The following is an 18408-nucleotide window of genomic DNA, read 5'->3' on the forward strand; positions in this document are numbered from 1 at the left end:
GGGGAACTAGTTGCCTATGGTCACCCAGCAAACCAATGACAGAATCAAGACTAGAACCCAGGTCTCCTGTGTTGTAGGCACAGGTTCTCAAATAGGTTTACAGAGAACATGCTGGTGAGCTGTTGAGAGCTGGACTATGTGGTTGGCTCTTTTGCATGTTTCCAGCTTATATGTTGCAGTAAACAAAGCTAAAATACAGTGCTTCTCTAATATTACTTCTCCGGGTAAGCCCTTGCTGAACCTGTCACAGATGTTAGACAATTATGAGTGGAAGGGGAGGCAAGGACTGCATGCAGGTGAATGGGACAGGTAGTGAGGGATGCACAATTGAGAAGGGAGATGGGGATGGGGGGAAGAAGGGCTGAGTGAGGGTATGAGGGAGGAGAAGTGGGGGGCTGGGTAGGGGCATAAAGGAGGGGAGGCAGGGCCCAAGTGGGGCATGTGGAAAAGGCGGTGGGGGCCAGATGAGGGCGTATGGAAGGTGTGATAGACCCAGGCCAGTTGGGTACAGCAGAATAGCAGAAGGCAGATATACTGGCCACTGGATTAACAGTTTTCTGTTCCCTGACTGACCAGAGCAGGGGCTGCTCCAGGCTGATGAGAACACCTGACTCTAATTAACCTGCAAAGAGTCAGGTGAGGCCATTAAGTTAATGTGACCACCTGACTCTAATTAAGGCCTCGCTGATACTATAAAAAGGGCTCACTCCAGTCAGGCAGAGGAGAGCCAGGGGAGAGGAAGTGTAGCTGAAGGGCTGGTTAATGAAGACACTCTCAAACCATTGTTAAGGGAGAAGCAGGAGAGCTGTGGGGAAGTGGCCCAGGGAAATGTAGCAACTTTGGCAGTGAAAGATTGGCTGCCAACAGCTGCTACCATTCTGGTCCCTGGGCTGGAACCTGGAGTAGAGGGTGGGCCTGGGTTCCCCCCAACCCACCACTACAGGACTATCTCCTGGGAGGGGAAGTCAGGCCCCTGTCAGGACAGGAGGCTAAACTGTTCTGAAATAGTCTCCCAGGGACAACAGAGACTGTGGGAGTTCTCTCACCAACCTCCTTGCTGGCCTATGATGAAAAGGGCTCAGTAGACTAACCCTGGCCCTAGAGAGAGAAGAGCTACATGGAGGATCACAGTGAGCTACTGAGGCTAGCATAAACTGCCTAGAAGTGCAGGACCCATGGGAGCAAGGTCAGAGCTCTGCCACAGAGGGGAGAAGGGGGCAGGGTGAAGGACCCATGCTTAGAGTGGCCACACAAAGTGCATGACTGGAGCATTTTTTAAAGCTCTGAATTTTTCGAGAGTGGGAGAGTGGGACTTTGTCCCCACTGAACAGCAATAGGAGCCGTTTATTGCTGTGTTAGTGAGTTTCTCTCTGTGTGAAAAAAAGTGACTGTTATTCCATATGCCACTCTCCTAATTTGCATAATGAGTGACTTTGCTGTCATGAAATAGGGTGGGCATATTGATGGAGTAATAACTATTAGCAGGTGCTGCCAGGAGGTGCCTTTATGTGCTCTGTGGTGGTGAGATTACATAGGGAACGGTTTGCTGCATTGGTTTTTCTCATGATTTATTAATGACCTGTATTAGTTATGGTGGAGTTTAGGGAGGAGTAAATTGTTGTGGTATAGCTATTAAAGAACAGCATGACTGATCTGCACATTATGTTGAGACCTGTTCTTTCGATGTACTTTGTCACATGTGTGCACATGCGCGCACACACACATACGAGCTGCAGTATCAAAGTAGGGTTATTCATTTACACAATCAAGGGCAGTCAGGCTAGTATCTTCCAGGGACAAAAGAGGACCCCGTTTTCCTCCTCCTCAAACTGGATCACTTGATCTGAGTCCCTGTTGTTCCCCTTAGCATAGCCAATAAGACATTTCTCTCTCTTCCTGGATCTCAAGTTTGTCAGAATCTTTAGACCATTTCAATGTGCCCCAGGCCTGCTCTGGGATTTCCACAGTGCTTAGCATCCACTAGAATGAAAATCAGACTCGGGTTAATAGCTACATCAGTAGCACATCCATCCTTTGAAATTTCAAGGGCTGAAATAAAGGTAACAACTTCTGTACCTTGGCAAATTTCTGTGCTTTCCTGCTGGGCATTTGTTTTTGGACCAGAGATGTTGAGGGCATACAGTTAGAGTTCCCAGGGAAGGTACACGAATAAGGATAAGGAGGGTTGCTAGATTATTGTGAGAATGGGGCAATTAAGGGACTGAGCATGTGAGGGTAGCAGTAACTGGGCTAACAAAGATTACTTATTGCAGCAGTGAGAGGACTGTTTGCATCACTGGGGCTGTTATCCCAGCAATCTCTGTTCATCCTGGTGCTGTAATGATGGGGACCGACATAGAGAAAGGCCACATAGTGGTTAGCCTTACTCAGAGCAGGACTAATATACATGATGGTGATGTTGCCTGTGTACTTCTGGGATCATTTGTGAATGCCTTGTGTACTACAAGGTTGTTAGGGCCACACAGCAACTAGCATGCCAGATAGCTCTGCTGTATATGTGCCCAGAGAGATTACAGCAAATAACCTTGCCCAAGGTCACATAGCAAGTGAGTATCAGAACTGGGGCTGGCACTCAGATGGACTGCACTTGTCCTACACCTTAACCACGAGGTGCCCAGCTCCAGAAAGACTAACCTGGCACAAGTGCTGTTCAGCTATTTTGTGTGAGTTAAAGTTGCATCCTCTGAAATATCAGATATTTACATGGCTGTCCTGTTTTCCTCTCAAATGAGCCTTGTTCCTGTTTTCAGACCCATTGCAGACTCGCAGAAAAATACAACACAGAATAATGTGGGTGCCATGCTTTATTGTTTGAACAACTGGCAGGAAGGTCCCAATTAAGTAAATTGCACAGGTAGTTCTAGGTGGAACTGAGGCCTGACAAACTCCCTTTACCCCAGCCAAAAATTCACACACCCCTCAGCTAATACAAGTATGTTTCCTCTTCTCCATCCCCCTCCCCCCCACCTCCTGCCACCCCCAAGAAGGAGCAGGAAGTTAGTGGCCATTGTGTATGCAGATTATTAAATATTTAAATGCAAAAGCAGACTGATTTATTATATTGATCTTATTGGAAAGGCTCCAGGGGACAGTGAGTTTTAATTATCACTTGCTGCTTTATTGTCAGTTATGGCAGCTCTGTGCCACCACACCGCAGCCCAGACTGTTTATATACACAACGCTTCTTGTTTTATAGTCTGGCACTCAGTCCATCCTGTGGTTTTGTCTCCTCCTCAAACAGCCGAGGAAGAAGGACCCCTTGGGGACAAGTCTGTATGCTACAGTTGTTCGTAAAGGCAGCCTCATCCCGCGTTATGTTGGAATGAATTACACTGGCTTGGAGGTAAGGTCTGTGCCAGGAAGATAGGAGAGGGATGGATGGTGCTGAGGAGAGGATGCCGGCATGGCCCACAATAGGAGCAAGGTGTCTGTGTGTTAGTAGCAATGAGCAACCTTCATAAGGTATGGTTTAGCTGAATGCCTAAAATCTAAGTTCTCTCCAAACTATCTTTCAATGAGACCTGTTAATAACCACCACAGGTATGACTGACTTTCTAGCTAATATAACACAGAGGATAAACATAGGGGAGCCCTCCCGAGGGACCGAGATTTCACAAGGAGAGTTGGCTGCAGTTAGCAGGTGGCCTTCAGCATAGATATCACCATTCTTCCTTTCTCCAGCTGAGCTAGAAATACCTGGCGAACAGGCCTTTCTAAGGACCAGCACAAACCTCACCACTTTCCTCTTCAAGGACCAGGTGCACATCTTCATTCTTGCCTGCTCTGGTATAAACACAGAGTGGCATGTCCCAATATAAAAGCCCTACCAAAACAAAACACTCCTCTGCACACACAGTTCTCCCCTTGGGGAAAGGATTGGGGAGAGTAAACGACACATGACAGATGTGAATCACGTCACTTAATACAAGGTGCTCAGATGCTACAGTGATGTGGGTGGTATAAGAACCTATATAGAATAAAATAGAATTCTGTATTGGTGTCTCTGGTCCTGTCCAGAGCTTGGAAGACAAGAGGCACATAACATAAGTAAAAAGCATTTTTAAGGAGTTAACTGAAGTTTTCCTAATGTTGAGTTTAGTTCAGTTTGCGTTTTTGGTCAAAGATTTAGGTTTGATGCTTATTTTATTGGAGCCCTTTAAACCTTACCAAAGGAAGCATGGGTATTCCCCAATGGCCCATTTGGAAATCACATCCTTTGACAGTGTTAGGGGTGGAGAAATTGAGCACAGGTCTCCTAAGCACTAGGCTAGTGCCCTAATCACTGGAACACACTTCCACCCTCATAAAAACAAGAACAGCCATACAGGACAGACCAATGGTCCATCTAGCCCAGTATCCTGTCTTCCAACAGTGGCCAATGCCAGGATGCCCAGAGGGAATGAACAGAACAGGCAGTCATCAAGTGATCCATCCCTTGTCGTCCACTCCCAGCTTTTGGCAGTCAGAGTTTAGGGACACCCAGAGCATGGGGTTGCATCCCTGACCATCTTGGCTAATAGCCATTGATGGACCAATCCTCCAGGAACTCCTCTAATTATTTTTTGAAACCCATTATAGTTTTGGCCTTCACAACATCCACTGGCAATGAGTTCCACAGGTTGACTGTGTGTTGTGTGAAGTACTTCCTTCTGTTTGTTTAAAACCTGCTGCCTACTAATTTCATTGGGTGACCCCTGGTTCTTTTGTTATGTGAAGGAATAAATAACATTTCATAGAATCTCAGGGTTGGAAGGGACCTCAGGAGGTCATCTAGTCCAACTCCCTGCTCAAAGCAGGACCAAACCCAACTAAATCATCCCACCCAGGGCTTTGTCAAGCCTGACCTTAAAAACCTCTAAGGAAGGAGATTCCACCACCTCCCTAGGTAACCCATTCCAGTTCTTCACCACCCTACTAGTGAAAAAGTTTTTCCTAATATCCAACCTAAACCTCCCCCTCTGCAACTTGAGACCATTACTCCTTGTTCTGTCCTCTGCTACCACTGAGAACAGTCTAGATCCATCCTCTTTGGAACCCCCTTTCAGGTAGTTGAAAGCAGCTATCAAATCCCCCCTCATTCTTCTCTTCTGCAGACTAAACAATCCCAGTTCCCTCAGCCTCTCCTTATAAGTCATGTGCTCCAGACCCGTAATCATTTTTGTTGCCCTCCGCTGGACTCTCTCCAATTTATCCACATCCTTCTTGTAGTGTGGGGCCCAAAACTGGATACAGTACTCCAAATGAGGCCTCACCAGTGCTGAATAGAGGGGAATGATCACATCCCTCGATCTGCTGGAAATGCCCCTACTTATACAACCCAAAATGCCATTAGCCTTCTTGGCAACAAGGGCACACTGTTGACTCATATTCAGCTTTTCATCCACCGTAACCCCAGGTCCTTTTCTGCAGAACTCCTGCCCAGCCATTCGGTCCCTAGTCTGTAGCAGTGCATGGGATTCTTCCGTCCTAAGTGCAGGACTCTGCACTTGTCCTTGTTGAACCTCATCATATTTCTTTTGGCCCAATCCTCTAATTTCTCTAGGTCCCTCTGTATCCTATCCCTACCCTCCAGCGTATCAACTACTCCTCCCAGTTTAGTGTCATCTGCAAACTTGCTAAGGGTGCAGTCCACACCATCCTCCAGATCGTTAATGAAGATATTGAACAAAACCAGCCCCAGCACCCACCCTTGGGGCACTCCACTTGATACCAGCTGCCAACTAGACGTGGAACCATTGATCACTACCCGTTGAGCCCGACCATCTAGCCAGTTTTCTATCCACCTTACTGTCCATTCATCCAGCCCATACTTCTTTAATTTGCTGGCAAGAATACTGTGGGAGACTGTATCAAAAGCTTTGCTAAAGTCAAGAAATAGCACATCCACTGCTTTCCCCTCATCCACAGAGCCGGTTATCTCATCATAGAAGGCAATTAGGTTAGTCGGGCATGACTTGCCCTTGGTGAATCCATGCTGACTGTTCCTGATGACTTTCCCCTCCTTTAAGTGGTTCAGAATTGATTCCTTGAGGACCTGTTCCATGATTTTTCCAGGGACTGAGGTGAGACTGACTGGCCTGTAGTTCCCTGGATCTTCCTTCTTCCCTTTTTTAAAGATGGGCACTACATTAGCTTTTTTCCAGTCATCCGGGACCTCCCCCGATCGCCATGATTTTTCAAAGATAATGGCCAATGGCTCTGCAATCTCATCGGCCAACTCCTTTAGCATCCTTATTCACTTTCTATACCCCATTTGTGATTTTTATAGACCTCTATCATGTCCCCCCCTTAGTTGTCTCTTTTTCAAGCTGAAAAATTTCAGTCTTTTAAATCTCTCGTACGGAAGCTGTTTCATACCATTAATCATTTTTGTTGCCCTTCTATAAACCTTTTCCAATTCTAATATCTTTTTGAGATGGGATGACCAGAACTGTACGGAGTATTCAATGTGTGGGTATACCTTGGATTTATATAGTGGCATTATGATATTTTCTGTCTTATCTATCCCTTTCCTAATCGTTCCTAACATTCTCTTAGGTTTTTTGACTGCTGCTGCAAATTGAATGGATGTTTTCAGAGAACTATCCACAATGACTCCAATATAGCTTTCTTGAGTCGTAATATCTAATTTAGATCCCCTCATTTTTATGTATAGTTGGAATTATTTTTCCAATACAAATTACTTTGCATTTATCAACTTTGAATTTCATCTGCCATTTTGTTGCCCAGTCACCCAGTTTTGTGAGCTCCCTTTGTAATTCTTCAGTCTGCTTTGGATTTGACTATCTTGAATAATCTTGCATCATCTGTACATTTTGCCACCTCACTGTTTACCCCTTTCCCAGATCATTAATCAATATGTTGAACAGCACTGGTCCCAGTACAGATCCCTTGAGGACCGCACTATTTACTTCACTCATTATCTACTTCAGTCTGTGAAAACTGACCATTTATTCCTACCCTTCGATTCCTATCTTTTAACCAGTTACTGATCCATGAGAGAACCTCTTATCCGATGACTGCTTACTTTACTTAAGAGTCTTTGAGGGACCTGGTCAAAGCTTTCTGAAAGTCCAAGTACACTATATCCCCTGGATCACCGTTGTCCACATATTTTTTTTGACACCTTCAAAGAATTCTAATAGTGAGGTATGATTTCCCTTTACAAAAGCCATATTGACTCTTTCCCCCAACAAATTATGTTCATCTATGTATCTGATAATTCTGTTCTTTACTATAGTTTCAAGTAATTTGCCTGGTACAGAAGTCAGGCTTACCAACCTGTCATTTTTCAAGATCCTCTTTGGAGTCCTTTTAAAAAATTGTCACATTAGCTACCCTTCAGTCATGTGGTACAGAAGCTGATTTAAATGATAGGTTACGTATCACAGTTAGTAGTTCCACTGTTTCATATTTGAGTTCCTTCAGAACTCTTGGATGAATGCCATCTCGTCCTAGTTACTTATTATTGTTTAATTTATCAGTTTGTTAGAAAACCTCCTCTAATGACACCTCACTCTGCATCTGACAAAGTGGGTATTCACCCACAAAAGCTCATGCTCCAATACATCTGTTAGTTTATAAGGTGCCACAGGACTCTCTGCCACTCTGGGATAGTTCCTCAGATTTGTCACCTAAACAAAACAAGAAGCAATGGTCTCAAGTTGCAGTGTGGGAGGTGCAGGTTGGATATTAGGAAAAACTATTTCACTAGGAGGGTGGTGAAGCACTGAAATACCTAGGGAAGTGGTGGAATCTCCATCCTTGGAGGTTTTTAAGGCCCAGCTTGACAAAGCCCTGGCTGGGTTGATTTAGTTGGAGTTGGTCCTGCTTTGAGTGGGAGGTTGGATTAGATGACCTCCTGAGGTCTCTTCCAACCCTAATCTTCTATAATTCTATAAAAAGAATGGCTCAGGTGTGGGAATCTCCCTCAGCTCCTCTGCAGTGAAGACTGATGCAAAGAATTAATTTAGCTTCTCTGCAACAGCCTTGTCTTCCTTGAGTGCTCCTTGATCATCCAGTGGCCTCACAGATTGTTTAGTAGGCTTTCTACTTCTGATGTATTTAAAAAAAATTGCTGTTAGTTTTTGAGTGTTTGGCTAGCTGCTTTTCAAATTCACCTGATCTATTCTATATAGATTTTTATACTGTACTCTAGAACCCTGCAGTGGGACTGTTTTTCATGAGTGCTCATATGTCTCCAAATCTATTTCCTTGCCCCTGATGCCTTCTGAGTCTGTTTCTGCTCTTGACTGAGGCTTGTGAGCAGGCCCTCAGTTTCAGGTTCTTCATTCTCTGGCAAGTTCTGACTGAGCAGAGCAGGACATTTCTGGCTGCCCTGAGGGCAGTAGGGAGCAGATAGCAGAGTACACCCGAGCCCAAGCCTGAATGGTTCAGTGTGAGGTTATTTCATCCCCTGGGGTGGGGCTGTCACTGGTACAATGCACCTTGTCCTCAGTCTGCTCCTCAGTCTGCTCTGCAGACCTTGTAGGAAGATGCCTGCAGGGAGTTGCCAGGGCATGGCAGCCAGCAGCTGAGTTGCTGGCTGAACTGGGTGCTCGTGAAAGTGATGTGCCATTATAAGAGCCATGTAGAGCATGGGTGGGTGCTGGGCAGGCTTCCCACCCACTACTCTGCCTGTGCCCCTCAACCCAGCCCTGCTGTTACATTCCTGTCCAGCTCAGCCCATGTGTGCCCATCCTGCCCTGTAGCACCCCCTGCTGTTCCAGTGCTGGGCCCTGCATGCAGCAATGCTGAGGCACTGCAAGCCAGTGAAATCATAATTCTAAAATCAGGACAGGATAGCCTCTTGCTATGAAAGTGCTCATGATGTCACAATACTATCTGTATCACTTCACTGTGCACTCAGCTAGGACAGAGGTGGGCAGAGGGGCTTGGAAAAAGAGCAGCTCAGAGCTGCCAGTGGGAATCTAACAAGCTATTCTCAAATTCATTTCACAGTTTATACCTGCCAAAAAGAGCTTTCTCCAGCCCCACCTTGTTGAGCATGATGTAGCACAATTCACGATTCCCAAGAGCTGGCTGAGCTTTGTCCCCTTTGAGCTGTGGCAGGATCAGTCTGTTCCTCTGTGCTAGGCTGGCTGCATTATTGTGTTCCTAGGCTGCACCCTCGTCCCTCCGCCAAGATGGTGCCATGCCCGCTCACTGTTGCTTGGTATTAACCTTGCTCTTTCCTTGGCTTTTAGGTTTTCCTCCAGGGAATGAAGAATCCTCTAGCAGATCCCCAAGGTCCTATCATAGCCATTGCCAGAGTGGTGAACAACTTTAATGCATACAGGTGAGTAGGGGACAAGGGGCACCCTGCCAGTCATACAGGAACAAAGGCTGAGCAGCTGCTAGCATGGGCACAAGAACATATTTCAGAGGTGTGCTGGAAGTGTCAGGATATGTATTGTACGCACTCTACTGGGGGTAGCCAGGGTTTGAATGGAAGCAGCAGGATTTTAAAGCACAGTTCTATCCATAGGCAGCAGGTTTGTATAATTTTTGGTGGTGCCCAAAATGGTGGTGTCCCCTCCCAGCCCCTGCTCCCGCCCTGTAAGCTGATATAAAATGAAGCTACAACATGTCAGCACCACAAGATTACAAGGGTCAATTAAAAGTGGAAAGTCAGAAGCGGCACTTGCCTGCTTCAATATACGGTATTATATTTTGTTGCACCTGTTGTGACAAAGTGGGAATGTTCTTAATGTTTTCTCTGAGGCACCCACACAGTTTCCCCTGCAAGGTGCCAACTGAAGGTGTTGGGGACAAAGATCAGGTGGCCTCTTGTCCAGAAGAGACACAAAGGCCAGAAGAGGAGGGAGTGTCAGTTTGGAGCTGGCTGGGGAAATGGGGAGAGGCCCAGAACTTGGGTCTGGGCTCCCCACCCTTCAAGATGGACCTTACTGAGGGGTCCTGTTTTCTGTACCTACAAGCTCTGTTTTAGACTGTGTTCCTGTCGTCTAATAAACCTTCTGTTGTACTAGCTGGCTGAGACTCATGTCTGACTGCAGAGTTGAGGTGCAGGGACCTCTGGCTGCCCCAGGACCCCGCCTGGGCAGACTCGCTGAGGAAAGCACATGGTGTGGAAGGGCATGCTGAATGCTCTGAGGTCAGACCCAGGAAGGTGTAAGCTTCTTGCCCTGGAGACAGTATGCTCAGAGAGGAGGCTCCCCCAAGTCCTGACTGGCTTTGTATGGAGTAGTTCCAAAGCATCCCAGCATCCCCTTCCACTCCATGTGCTTCCTGGAAGTCCGCACAGGCACTGACACTCTCTCCTCTGGCCTTTGTCTCTTTTCCAGGCATTAAGAAGCCACCTGATCTTTGTTCTCCAACACCTTCAGTTGGCACCTTATAGGAGAGTGGCCCAGGCCATCAGTTGCTCGGAGACAGGATTTTGGCCATTCTCTGTGCAGACAGCATCACACTGGCACTCTAGGGCTCTACAACAATCACACCCCCTTATTCCACCATCTAGATCCTTGAGAAATGCATAGGGGAAACTGAGGCACCCACACAGTATTCAGAGAAAACATTAAGAACATTCTCACTTTGTAACACCTGTATATGACTAGTTATATACGTTAAAGGGTGTAAAATAATCAAGTATTGTGCTAAACACGATACTCCAAACTGACCACTAAATTGAAGTTGCACATTTTTCCCCTCAAGTGAGGGCTCTGGGGTGAGGCTGGGGATGAGGGGCTCACAGTGCAGGAGGGTGCTCAGGGTTGGGGTGTTGGGGGCGCAGGCTTTGGGTGGGGCAGGGCTGAGGATAAGGAACTTGGGATGCAGACAGGCTGCCCCAGGGTTAGGGCCGGAGAGGACTCTTGTTTCTCTCCCTCCCCCCCCTTACTGGCAGCAGCAAGCTCCAGGGGAGAGGGACCCCTCCTCTCCTCCCTCCCCCACAGCACGCACACTCTGCCCCACGGTCACTGCACATGCTCCAAGGGACTCTCTCAGGTCCAGAAAGCCCACTTGCCTCCCCTATGGTGGGTACCGGGGTGGGGTGTGTGTTTGCCATCATGTGTGGCCTCCCCTGCTGCTGCCCTTCACCATAGCCTCACTGAGGATGGGGGATGGGACTGCCCCTTGCCCAGCATGGGGCAGGAGTGGGGACTGCAGGGTGGGTGCTGGGGAGCGGGGGGGGGGACTGCCATCACATGTGGCTTCCTCCCCTGCTGCCCCTCACCCTTGTCTCACTGGGGATAGGGCTGCCCCTTGCCCAGCATTGGGCAGGAGTGGGGGCTGTGGGGGGAAGGGGTGGATCACAGGGTCAAACCTCACCGAAGCCTCAGCAGCTGCTCAGGTGAGGTGTGAGGTCCACCCCAGATGTCCATCTCCTGGCCGGAAGTCCCCTTGGCGTCTCCTCCAGGTGGGTGCTGGGGGGCAGGAGAGAGAGCTCCCAAGCACATATGTGCCTCTTCTCCCCTTCTCTCTCCCTCTTCCCCTCCCCCAGTGCTCCAAGAGGCTGCCAGCTGCTGATCTCTATAGCCTTAGGCAGCAGACAGCACAAGCAAGGGAGAGAGGCACCGGCTGTTTGTTTTTGTTTTGTTTTTTTGTTTTTTATTTTCAGGCATGGAAGCTCCGGGGGGGGGGCAGGGCCCGCTCCAGGCAGGGCCAGGGGAGAAACCCAACTCCAAATATTGGTGGAGCACAGCCCCCAGCCTTGAATATTCCTGGTGCTTGAACACCCTAAGCCCATATAACCTGCCGCCCCTGATTTTGACTATGAAAATATCTGCGAAGGCTTCACATTTTATTGCCTTTCCACAATCTGCATGTTACATGCACTCCATTCACAAGTAACACCCTGCCAAGAAAGCACTAACTCACTTCTATGCTAGGCACACCTCAAATATTATGTGCCAGAGTATAGCAGAGTCCACTAGTCCATGTCCATTCTTTGTGGATAAACAGAGGGATACAGAGCAGTCACCTACTATCTTTAAATGTCTCACAGAATACCTGACCACTCTCCCTCCCATCACAGAAAAGCCATGAAGATGCGGCCCTCTACCTCTCCTGCGGCTGATTTAACCACTGTCATGTTTCCAGACCCCTCCATGGTGGCATTCGATGTTCTCCGAGTCACCAACCAAGGATATCCCCAGGTAGGGAGGCAATGTGTCTTTAAGCATTCCTGCTCCTGCCAGAATGGAGAAGGGAGCCATGTGCTGCAGCACTAAAGATACGACATGGATTGCCTCACAGTGAGGATGCTGCATGGAGCTGGTGCCAAAGGTAGTGCTGCTTGGAGATTAGAAATGGAATCAGTGCTAGTAAAGCATTTGTTCCTCTTTTTCCTTGTCTCCCATTGTCCCCAGCCTTTTTACTGCACTGCAACCTAATTCCTGCATCTCCCCTTGACTGAGCCCTGTCTGGCAGGAGCTGGAATTAAGGCCTGGCTGGTGGGTATGTGTATGTATTGCAGCCCTCCTTGCCAGATGTCTAAATACATCTATTTAACAGCATTAATCACAGACAAAAGTTTTGGTTTTCTTTCTTGTATATCTTCCTTTCCCCTTTCCCAAATTATTATTAGTTTCTAGCTGGTGAGTTTTGGCCACCAAAAATACATGGCCAGATTTTAGGCAGATCTCACTCTTTGGGTCCAACCGCTGAACCCTTTAGACAATCTGCTCATCAGCATCACAGTGGGAACTACTGGGGACTAAGCAGTGGTGAAAGTGTGGCCCTTATTATGATGCCTAAGTGGGAGTCCAGCCCCAGGCATTTTGGCTGTTTGCACAGGGATGAATTTCATCTAAAGCAAGTTTCACATGCAAAAGGTGGCTTTTGCACAAGGCTTCACAGATTCAAGCCAAGGACAATACGTGGTGATTTCTGCTGCTAAAAAAACCTGGTGTTTGTGGAGGGAAATTGTCAGCAACTTTGCTTACAGCTCCAACATTACCTTTCTTACCAGTGGCTCATTACTGAGCGCCACGGGGGGCACTTGCCTGCACTAAGTAACCACATGATCTTGTCACTGTTGTCCTTCTTCTTCTTCCCCCTGATCCTCCCCTGAGCACCTGTTACCCCACTGATCATGTCTAAAATTAGAGCATAAGCTATCAGGCAAGGAGCTTGTCCTTCTGTTTGTTCTGTACAGTGCCCAGCACACCTCAGTGAGGATTACATTTGTGTACCTTACTCCTAACTGGTGCCAAGGAAATGTTTCTTTTTGGATTGGAATATTTCATCAGGGGAATGGGTGGTACCTGTCTTTGGTTTCTATGGGAACACCAATGAGATGGGGCTTTAGTCCTGGATGTTGGGACATTTTGTGCCAAGCTCTGACCATGGACATAGGCATGACCCAATGGGAGCTGCTGTGCCCAGGAGTCCAATACACCTGGACCTGCCCTGAAGAGATGTTGCAGAACTAACCACTCATGGTACATCTATACAGCAAGCGGGATCCTCTAGCAATGAGCCTCAGAGCTCATGTCTACAGACTCAGGTTCACAGGGCTTGCACTAAAAATAGCTTTGTAGATGTTTGTGCTTGGGCTGTGAAGCCAAGGGCAGGGGGTTGGGCTTCACAGCCCAAGATCCAGCCCAAACCCCTACAAAGCTATTTTTAGTGCAGTAATTTAAGCTCAAGTCACTAGACCTGGGCTTGAGATTTGCTGTTGTGGGATCCTCCTTGCTGTATAGACAAACGCTAAGTTACCCACTGGATATTTGATGTGCCGCCATCAAATTGCTCCTGCATGATCCTACACCTCTTTAGAGTCTGTCAGCAGTGTGTTAAAAGACTCACATCTAAAGCCTGCATGGCAATGGTACTTAAGGAGTTAATCTAGGGGCATGTATGGAAAACATGCATCCAGCAACATTATGACATGAAGAGCTGCTAATTTAAACACGGCTGAGAATGTTCTAAAGAACAGATACCACATGTATTACAACACACAGACGGCAACATCTTTCTTTCTTATTGAATTTTCTTTGTATTTACTCCTCAGCATGTTCTAAGGCACACTGTATCAACACATTCAGGGAGAATATAAATAAAATATTACTTAAGGGAACCAACAGCATGCTAAATATCCACTAGGCTATGGGCTATCCAAAAAATCACTAATGCATTTAATTCATTAAAATTGATTTTCCACAGAATTTTAAAGTAAATTTCCTGCTGGTGAAAGGAGCTGGTTTTGGAGCCCTGGAGACTGATGGCCTCTGTTTATCCAGAGAATAGGTCCAGCTCAGGCAGAAGGAGGAAGCATGGTCTAGTGACGAGGGTCTAGTAATCTGGGGGTTGGGAGATCTGTATTCAGTTCCTTGCTCTGCACTGACTCCCTGTGTGACCTCAGAAAGTCACTCAGGCCCAGATCCTCAGAGGGATTTAGCTGCCTAACTTTGAGGAACTGGGCCTGAGTTTCTCTGTGTCTCAATACCATATCTGCAAAATGGGGATACTAGCACTAGCATACTTCACAGGGTGTTGGCAGGTGCTCAGATACAATGGAAATGGGAGCCAGAGGAGATAAGATAGAAATAGGTGGGCAGTTTTAAGGGGATAAGTCTGGTGTAGCTGGAGGAGCAAACAAAACTCCCCAGCCAGAGCAGTGTCTCTTCTTTCCCTTTCTACATTCAAGAGGCAGTCAAATTATTTTCTTCAGATTTGTATAAACCAATAAATATCCTCTGGGTGTGAACTGATGAGACTTGAGCATTAGCCCAAGGGAGACCCAAGTTCTGTAATTCTCTGGAGAAGGTGGCTGATGATGGAAGTACTGACTGGCATTCAGTGGTGGGTGGTTCCAGTGGCTACCAAAAGGCAGGGATGCCCAAATACAATAGCATAAATGATTCAACTCAACCATCTCCTGCTGGACAAACTCCCTTCCTGCCTTTGCTTCTCTTCAGACCTTCCTCTTGTCTTCACTCTGCTGTTTCCTGGAAGACCTTCCTAGAACCTTGAAACTGGCTTTTCTCTCTCATCCCCCTCAGCCTTTCTCCCTTCTAGCAAACTTTGCTCACTGGGGCCTGTCTTAGAGGAGAGAGCCATTCCTTCTACTCAGCAATGCAAAGGGTCAGAAAAGGGGAGAGAATCTGCCCCGATAGGGGATTATGAATGGGTAACCACAAGTATTCACACCAGTCAGGTTATTCTAGGACAGAGGTTCTCAAACAGTGGTCCCCGAGCTCCATTCAGGTGGTCCGCAGATAGTTCCCTCTAAGGTGCATTACTGGGCGGCTGCAAACAAGAGAATGAAGTCCACCAACTGAATTAGTGTAGCCGTGCGGGTGTGGCTCCACTAATTAGGTGCCTGGACCCTAGAGAAGATGCACATATAAGGTGAGGTGGTGGCCTTGGGAGGAATAGGTTGCAGGTGGGAGGGGGGCAGTGGGGTGAGAAGAGGGGGTTGGGGGAATTTGGGACATGCAGGGCTGCGGTGGCCAGAGAAAGAGATGACTTTCCCCAGCTCCAGGGTTGTGGCTGCGGGAAGAGACAGCCCTCCTTCCCAGCCCCAGCGTGGAGGCTGCTGCAGTGAGGGAGGGAGAGAGAGACACCCCGCCCCCTCCTTCTCAGCCCCAGGGCTGCTATGACAGGTTAGAAAAGTAAGACTTAGAAAGGTAGCATTAGAAAGGTAAGACTACTGATATTAAAATATGAGTTGTGTGCTTTTATCTGTAGAACAAAAAAGTTAGTTCTTATGTTTTTTTTATATAGCACTTTTATCCAAAGCGCTTTACAATAGTTAGCTAATGGTACAAACAACATTTGGAAAGATCATTAAGTGATCTGCTGAGACTCTCAGCAATTTTCAAGTGGTCCACGAAAAAAAAGTTTGAAAACCACTGTAGGAGTTAGGCTTATAATGCCTCTCTTCGCCCCCCTGGATCCCACGGGCCAACACTTGAGCAAAAGAAGTAACTCCATTCACTGATAGCAGTAGTGGTTCAATCACCAACCTGCTCTGTGACCTTGGGCAAGGCCTTACTCTGCCCTGTACCTCAGTTCACCACCTCTGAGACGGGGATAATCCTTCCCTCCTCACAGGAGGGCTATGAGGATAATAACACTGATCTACAATTTTTGAGAAGTCGTCTGCTTCAGAGATAAAATGTGCTATTTATTATGTATTTTGATGTGCGGAATTCAAATATGACAATTAAAACAACTGGCTACTGTTTCTAAGATATTTAAGTTTTTACATTTTATGTCTATGTATATTGTGTAGATAGTAGAGTTTTAATCATAAATTGTAAACCTAGGTCTTTTCATGTGTTTATGGTTGCTTTACATGATATTTCACCTGTCCTGTTTATGTAACACTTTAAAAATCAGCAAAAGGGTTATATAACTAAAATTTATTATGAAACAAAAGGCAAAAAACTATTATGTACGTAGTTTAGTCCTATTCAGTGTCTACTCGGCGCTTCTTGGCTTGTCTCTTGTATTCATTAAATGGAGCATCTCTTGTCACTGTCCAGCAATAGTCTGCAAGCATTGATGGGCTCCATTTGCCCTGATAGCGTTTCTCCATTGTTGCAATGTCCTGGTGAAATCGCTCGCCGTGCTCGTCGCTCACTGCTTCGCAGTTCAGTGGAAAAAAATCTAGAGAGTGCAAAAAATGTATCTTTAGTGACTTGTTGCAACCAAGGCTTTTGTATGCCTTGAGGAGGTTTTCCACCAACAACCTGTAGTTGTCTGCCTTGTTGTTTCCGAGAAAATTTATTGCCACTAACTGGAAGGCTTTCCATGCCATCTTTTCCTTGCCATGCAGTGCATGGTCAAATGCATCATCTCGAAGTTCACGAATCTGAGGACCAACAAAGACACCTTCCTTTATCTTAGCTTCATTTAACCTTGGAAATTTTCCACAGAGGTACTTGAAAGCTGCTTGTGTTTTGTCAATGGCCTTGACAAAGTTCTTCATCAGACCCAGCTTGATGTGTAAGGGTGGTAACAAAATCTTCCTTGATTCAACAAGTGGTGGATGCTGAACACTTTTCCTCCCAGGCTCCAATGACTGTCAGAGTGGCCAATCTTTCTTGATGTAGTGGGAGTCTCTTGCACAACTATCCCATTTGCAGAGAAAACAGCAGTACTTTGTGTATCCAGTCTGCAGGCCAAGCAAGAGAGCAACAACCTTCAAATCGCCACAAAGCTACCACTGATGTTGGTCATAGTTTATGCACCTCAAAAGTTGTTTCATGTTGTCATAGGTTTCCTTCATATGGACTGCATGACGAACTGGAATTGATGGCAAAACATTGCCATTATGCAGTAAAACAGCTTTAAGACTCGTCTTCGATGAATCAATGAACAGTCTCCACTCATCTGAATCGTGAACGATGTTGAGGGCTGCCATCACACCATCGATGTTGTTGCAGGCTACAAGATCACCTTCCCTGAAGAAGAATGGGACAAGATCCTTTTGACGGTCATGGAACATGGAAACCCTAACATCACCTGCCAGGAGATTCCACTGCTGTAGTCTGGAGCCCAACAGCTCTGCCTTACTCTCGGGTAGTTCCAAATCCCTGACAAAGTCATTCAGTTTACCTTGTGTTATGAGGTGTGGTTCAGAGGAGGAGGATGGGAGAAAATGTGGGTCCTGTGACACTGATGGTTCAGGACCAGAAGTTTCATCCTCTTCCTCTTCCTCGTCTGACTCAAGTGAGTGATTCTGGTGCATCAGGAACTGGCAGTCCTTCTCCGTGGGGTACTGGGCGTATAGCTGATGGAATGTTTGGATAATGCACAGTCCACTTTTTCTTTTTTGACACACCTTTCCAAACTGGAGGCACCATGCAGAAGTAACAATTGCTGGTATGATCTGTTGGCTCTCTCCAAATCATTGGCACTGCAAAAGGCATAGATTTCCTTTTCCTGTTCAACCACTGGTGAAGATTTGTTGCACAAGTGTTGCAGCATGTGTGGGGCCCACCTATTGTCCGGATCTCCAATTTTGCAGCCAAAAGAAAGGTGATAGGCTTTCTTAACCATAGTGGTTATACTGCGCTTTTGTGATGCAAAACTCACTTCACCTCATAGAATCATAGAATCTCAGGGTTGGAAGGGACCTCAGGAGGTCATCTAGTCCAACCCCCTGCTCAAAGCAGGACCAAACTCAACTACCTGAAAGGGGGTTCCAAAGAGGATGGATCTAGACTGTTCTCAGTGGTAGAAGATGACAGAACAAGGAGTAATGGTCTCAAGTTGCAGAGGGGGAGGTTTAGGTTGGACATTAGGAGAAACTTTTTCACTAGTAGGGTGGTGAAGAACTGGAATGGGTTACCTAGGGAGGTGGTGGAATCTCCTTCCTTAGAGGTTTTTAAGGTCAGGCTTAATGGGACAAGATCCTTTTGACGGTCATGGAACATGGAAACCCTAACATCACCTGCCAGGAGATTCCACTGC

The 18408-nt window shown here is 46.8% G+C and overlaps 1 protein-coding gene across 12 annotated transcripts in view; it reads left to right on the forward strand.

Annotated features, from left to right (window-relative positions):
- Positions 1-18408, forward strand: part of CCDC33 (coiled-coil domain containing 33) — a 262781-nt gene that overhangs the window by 48479 nt on the left and 195894 nt on the right. For 9 of the 12 annotated variants that reach the window (XM_044979961.1, XM_044979963.1, XM_044979964.1 and 6 more), the window contains exons 5-7: positions 3218-3364; positions 9228-9319; positions 12017-12137. In XM_044979961.1, coding sequence (XP_044835896.1) covers positions 3218-3364; positions 9228-9319; positions 12017-12137 — 360 coding nt within the window. The remainder of the gene's footprint in view (positions 1-3217; positions 3365-9227; positions 9320-12016; positions 12138-18408) is intronic. The other 3 variants (XM_044979965.1, XM_044979966.1, XM_044979962.1) reach the window with 1 other exon arrangement.

Source organism: Mauremys mutica, chromosome 11 (assembly GCF_020497125.1).
Source record: "Mauremys mutica isolate MM-2020 ecotype Southern chromosome 11, ASM2049712v1, whole genome shotgun sequence".
Taxonomy (NCBI): Eukaryota; Metazoa; Chordata; order Testudines; family Geoemydidae; genus Mauremys; species Mauremys mutica.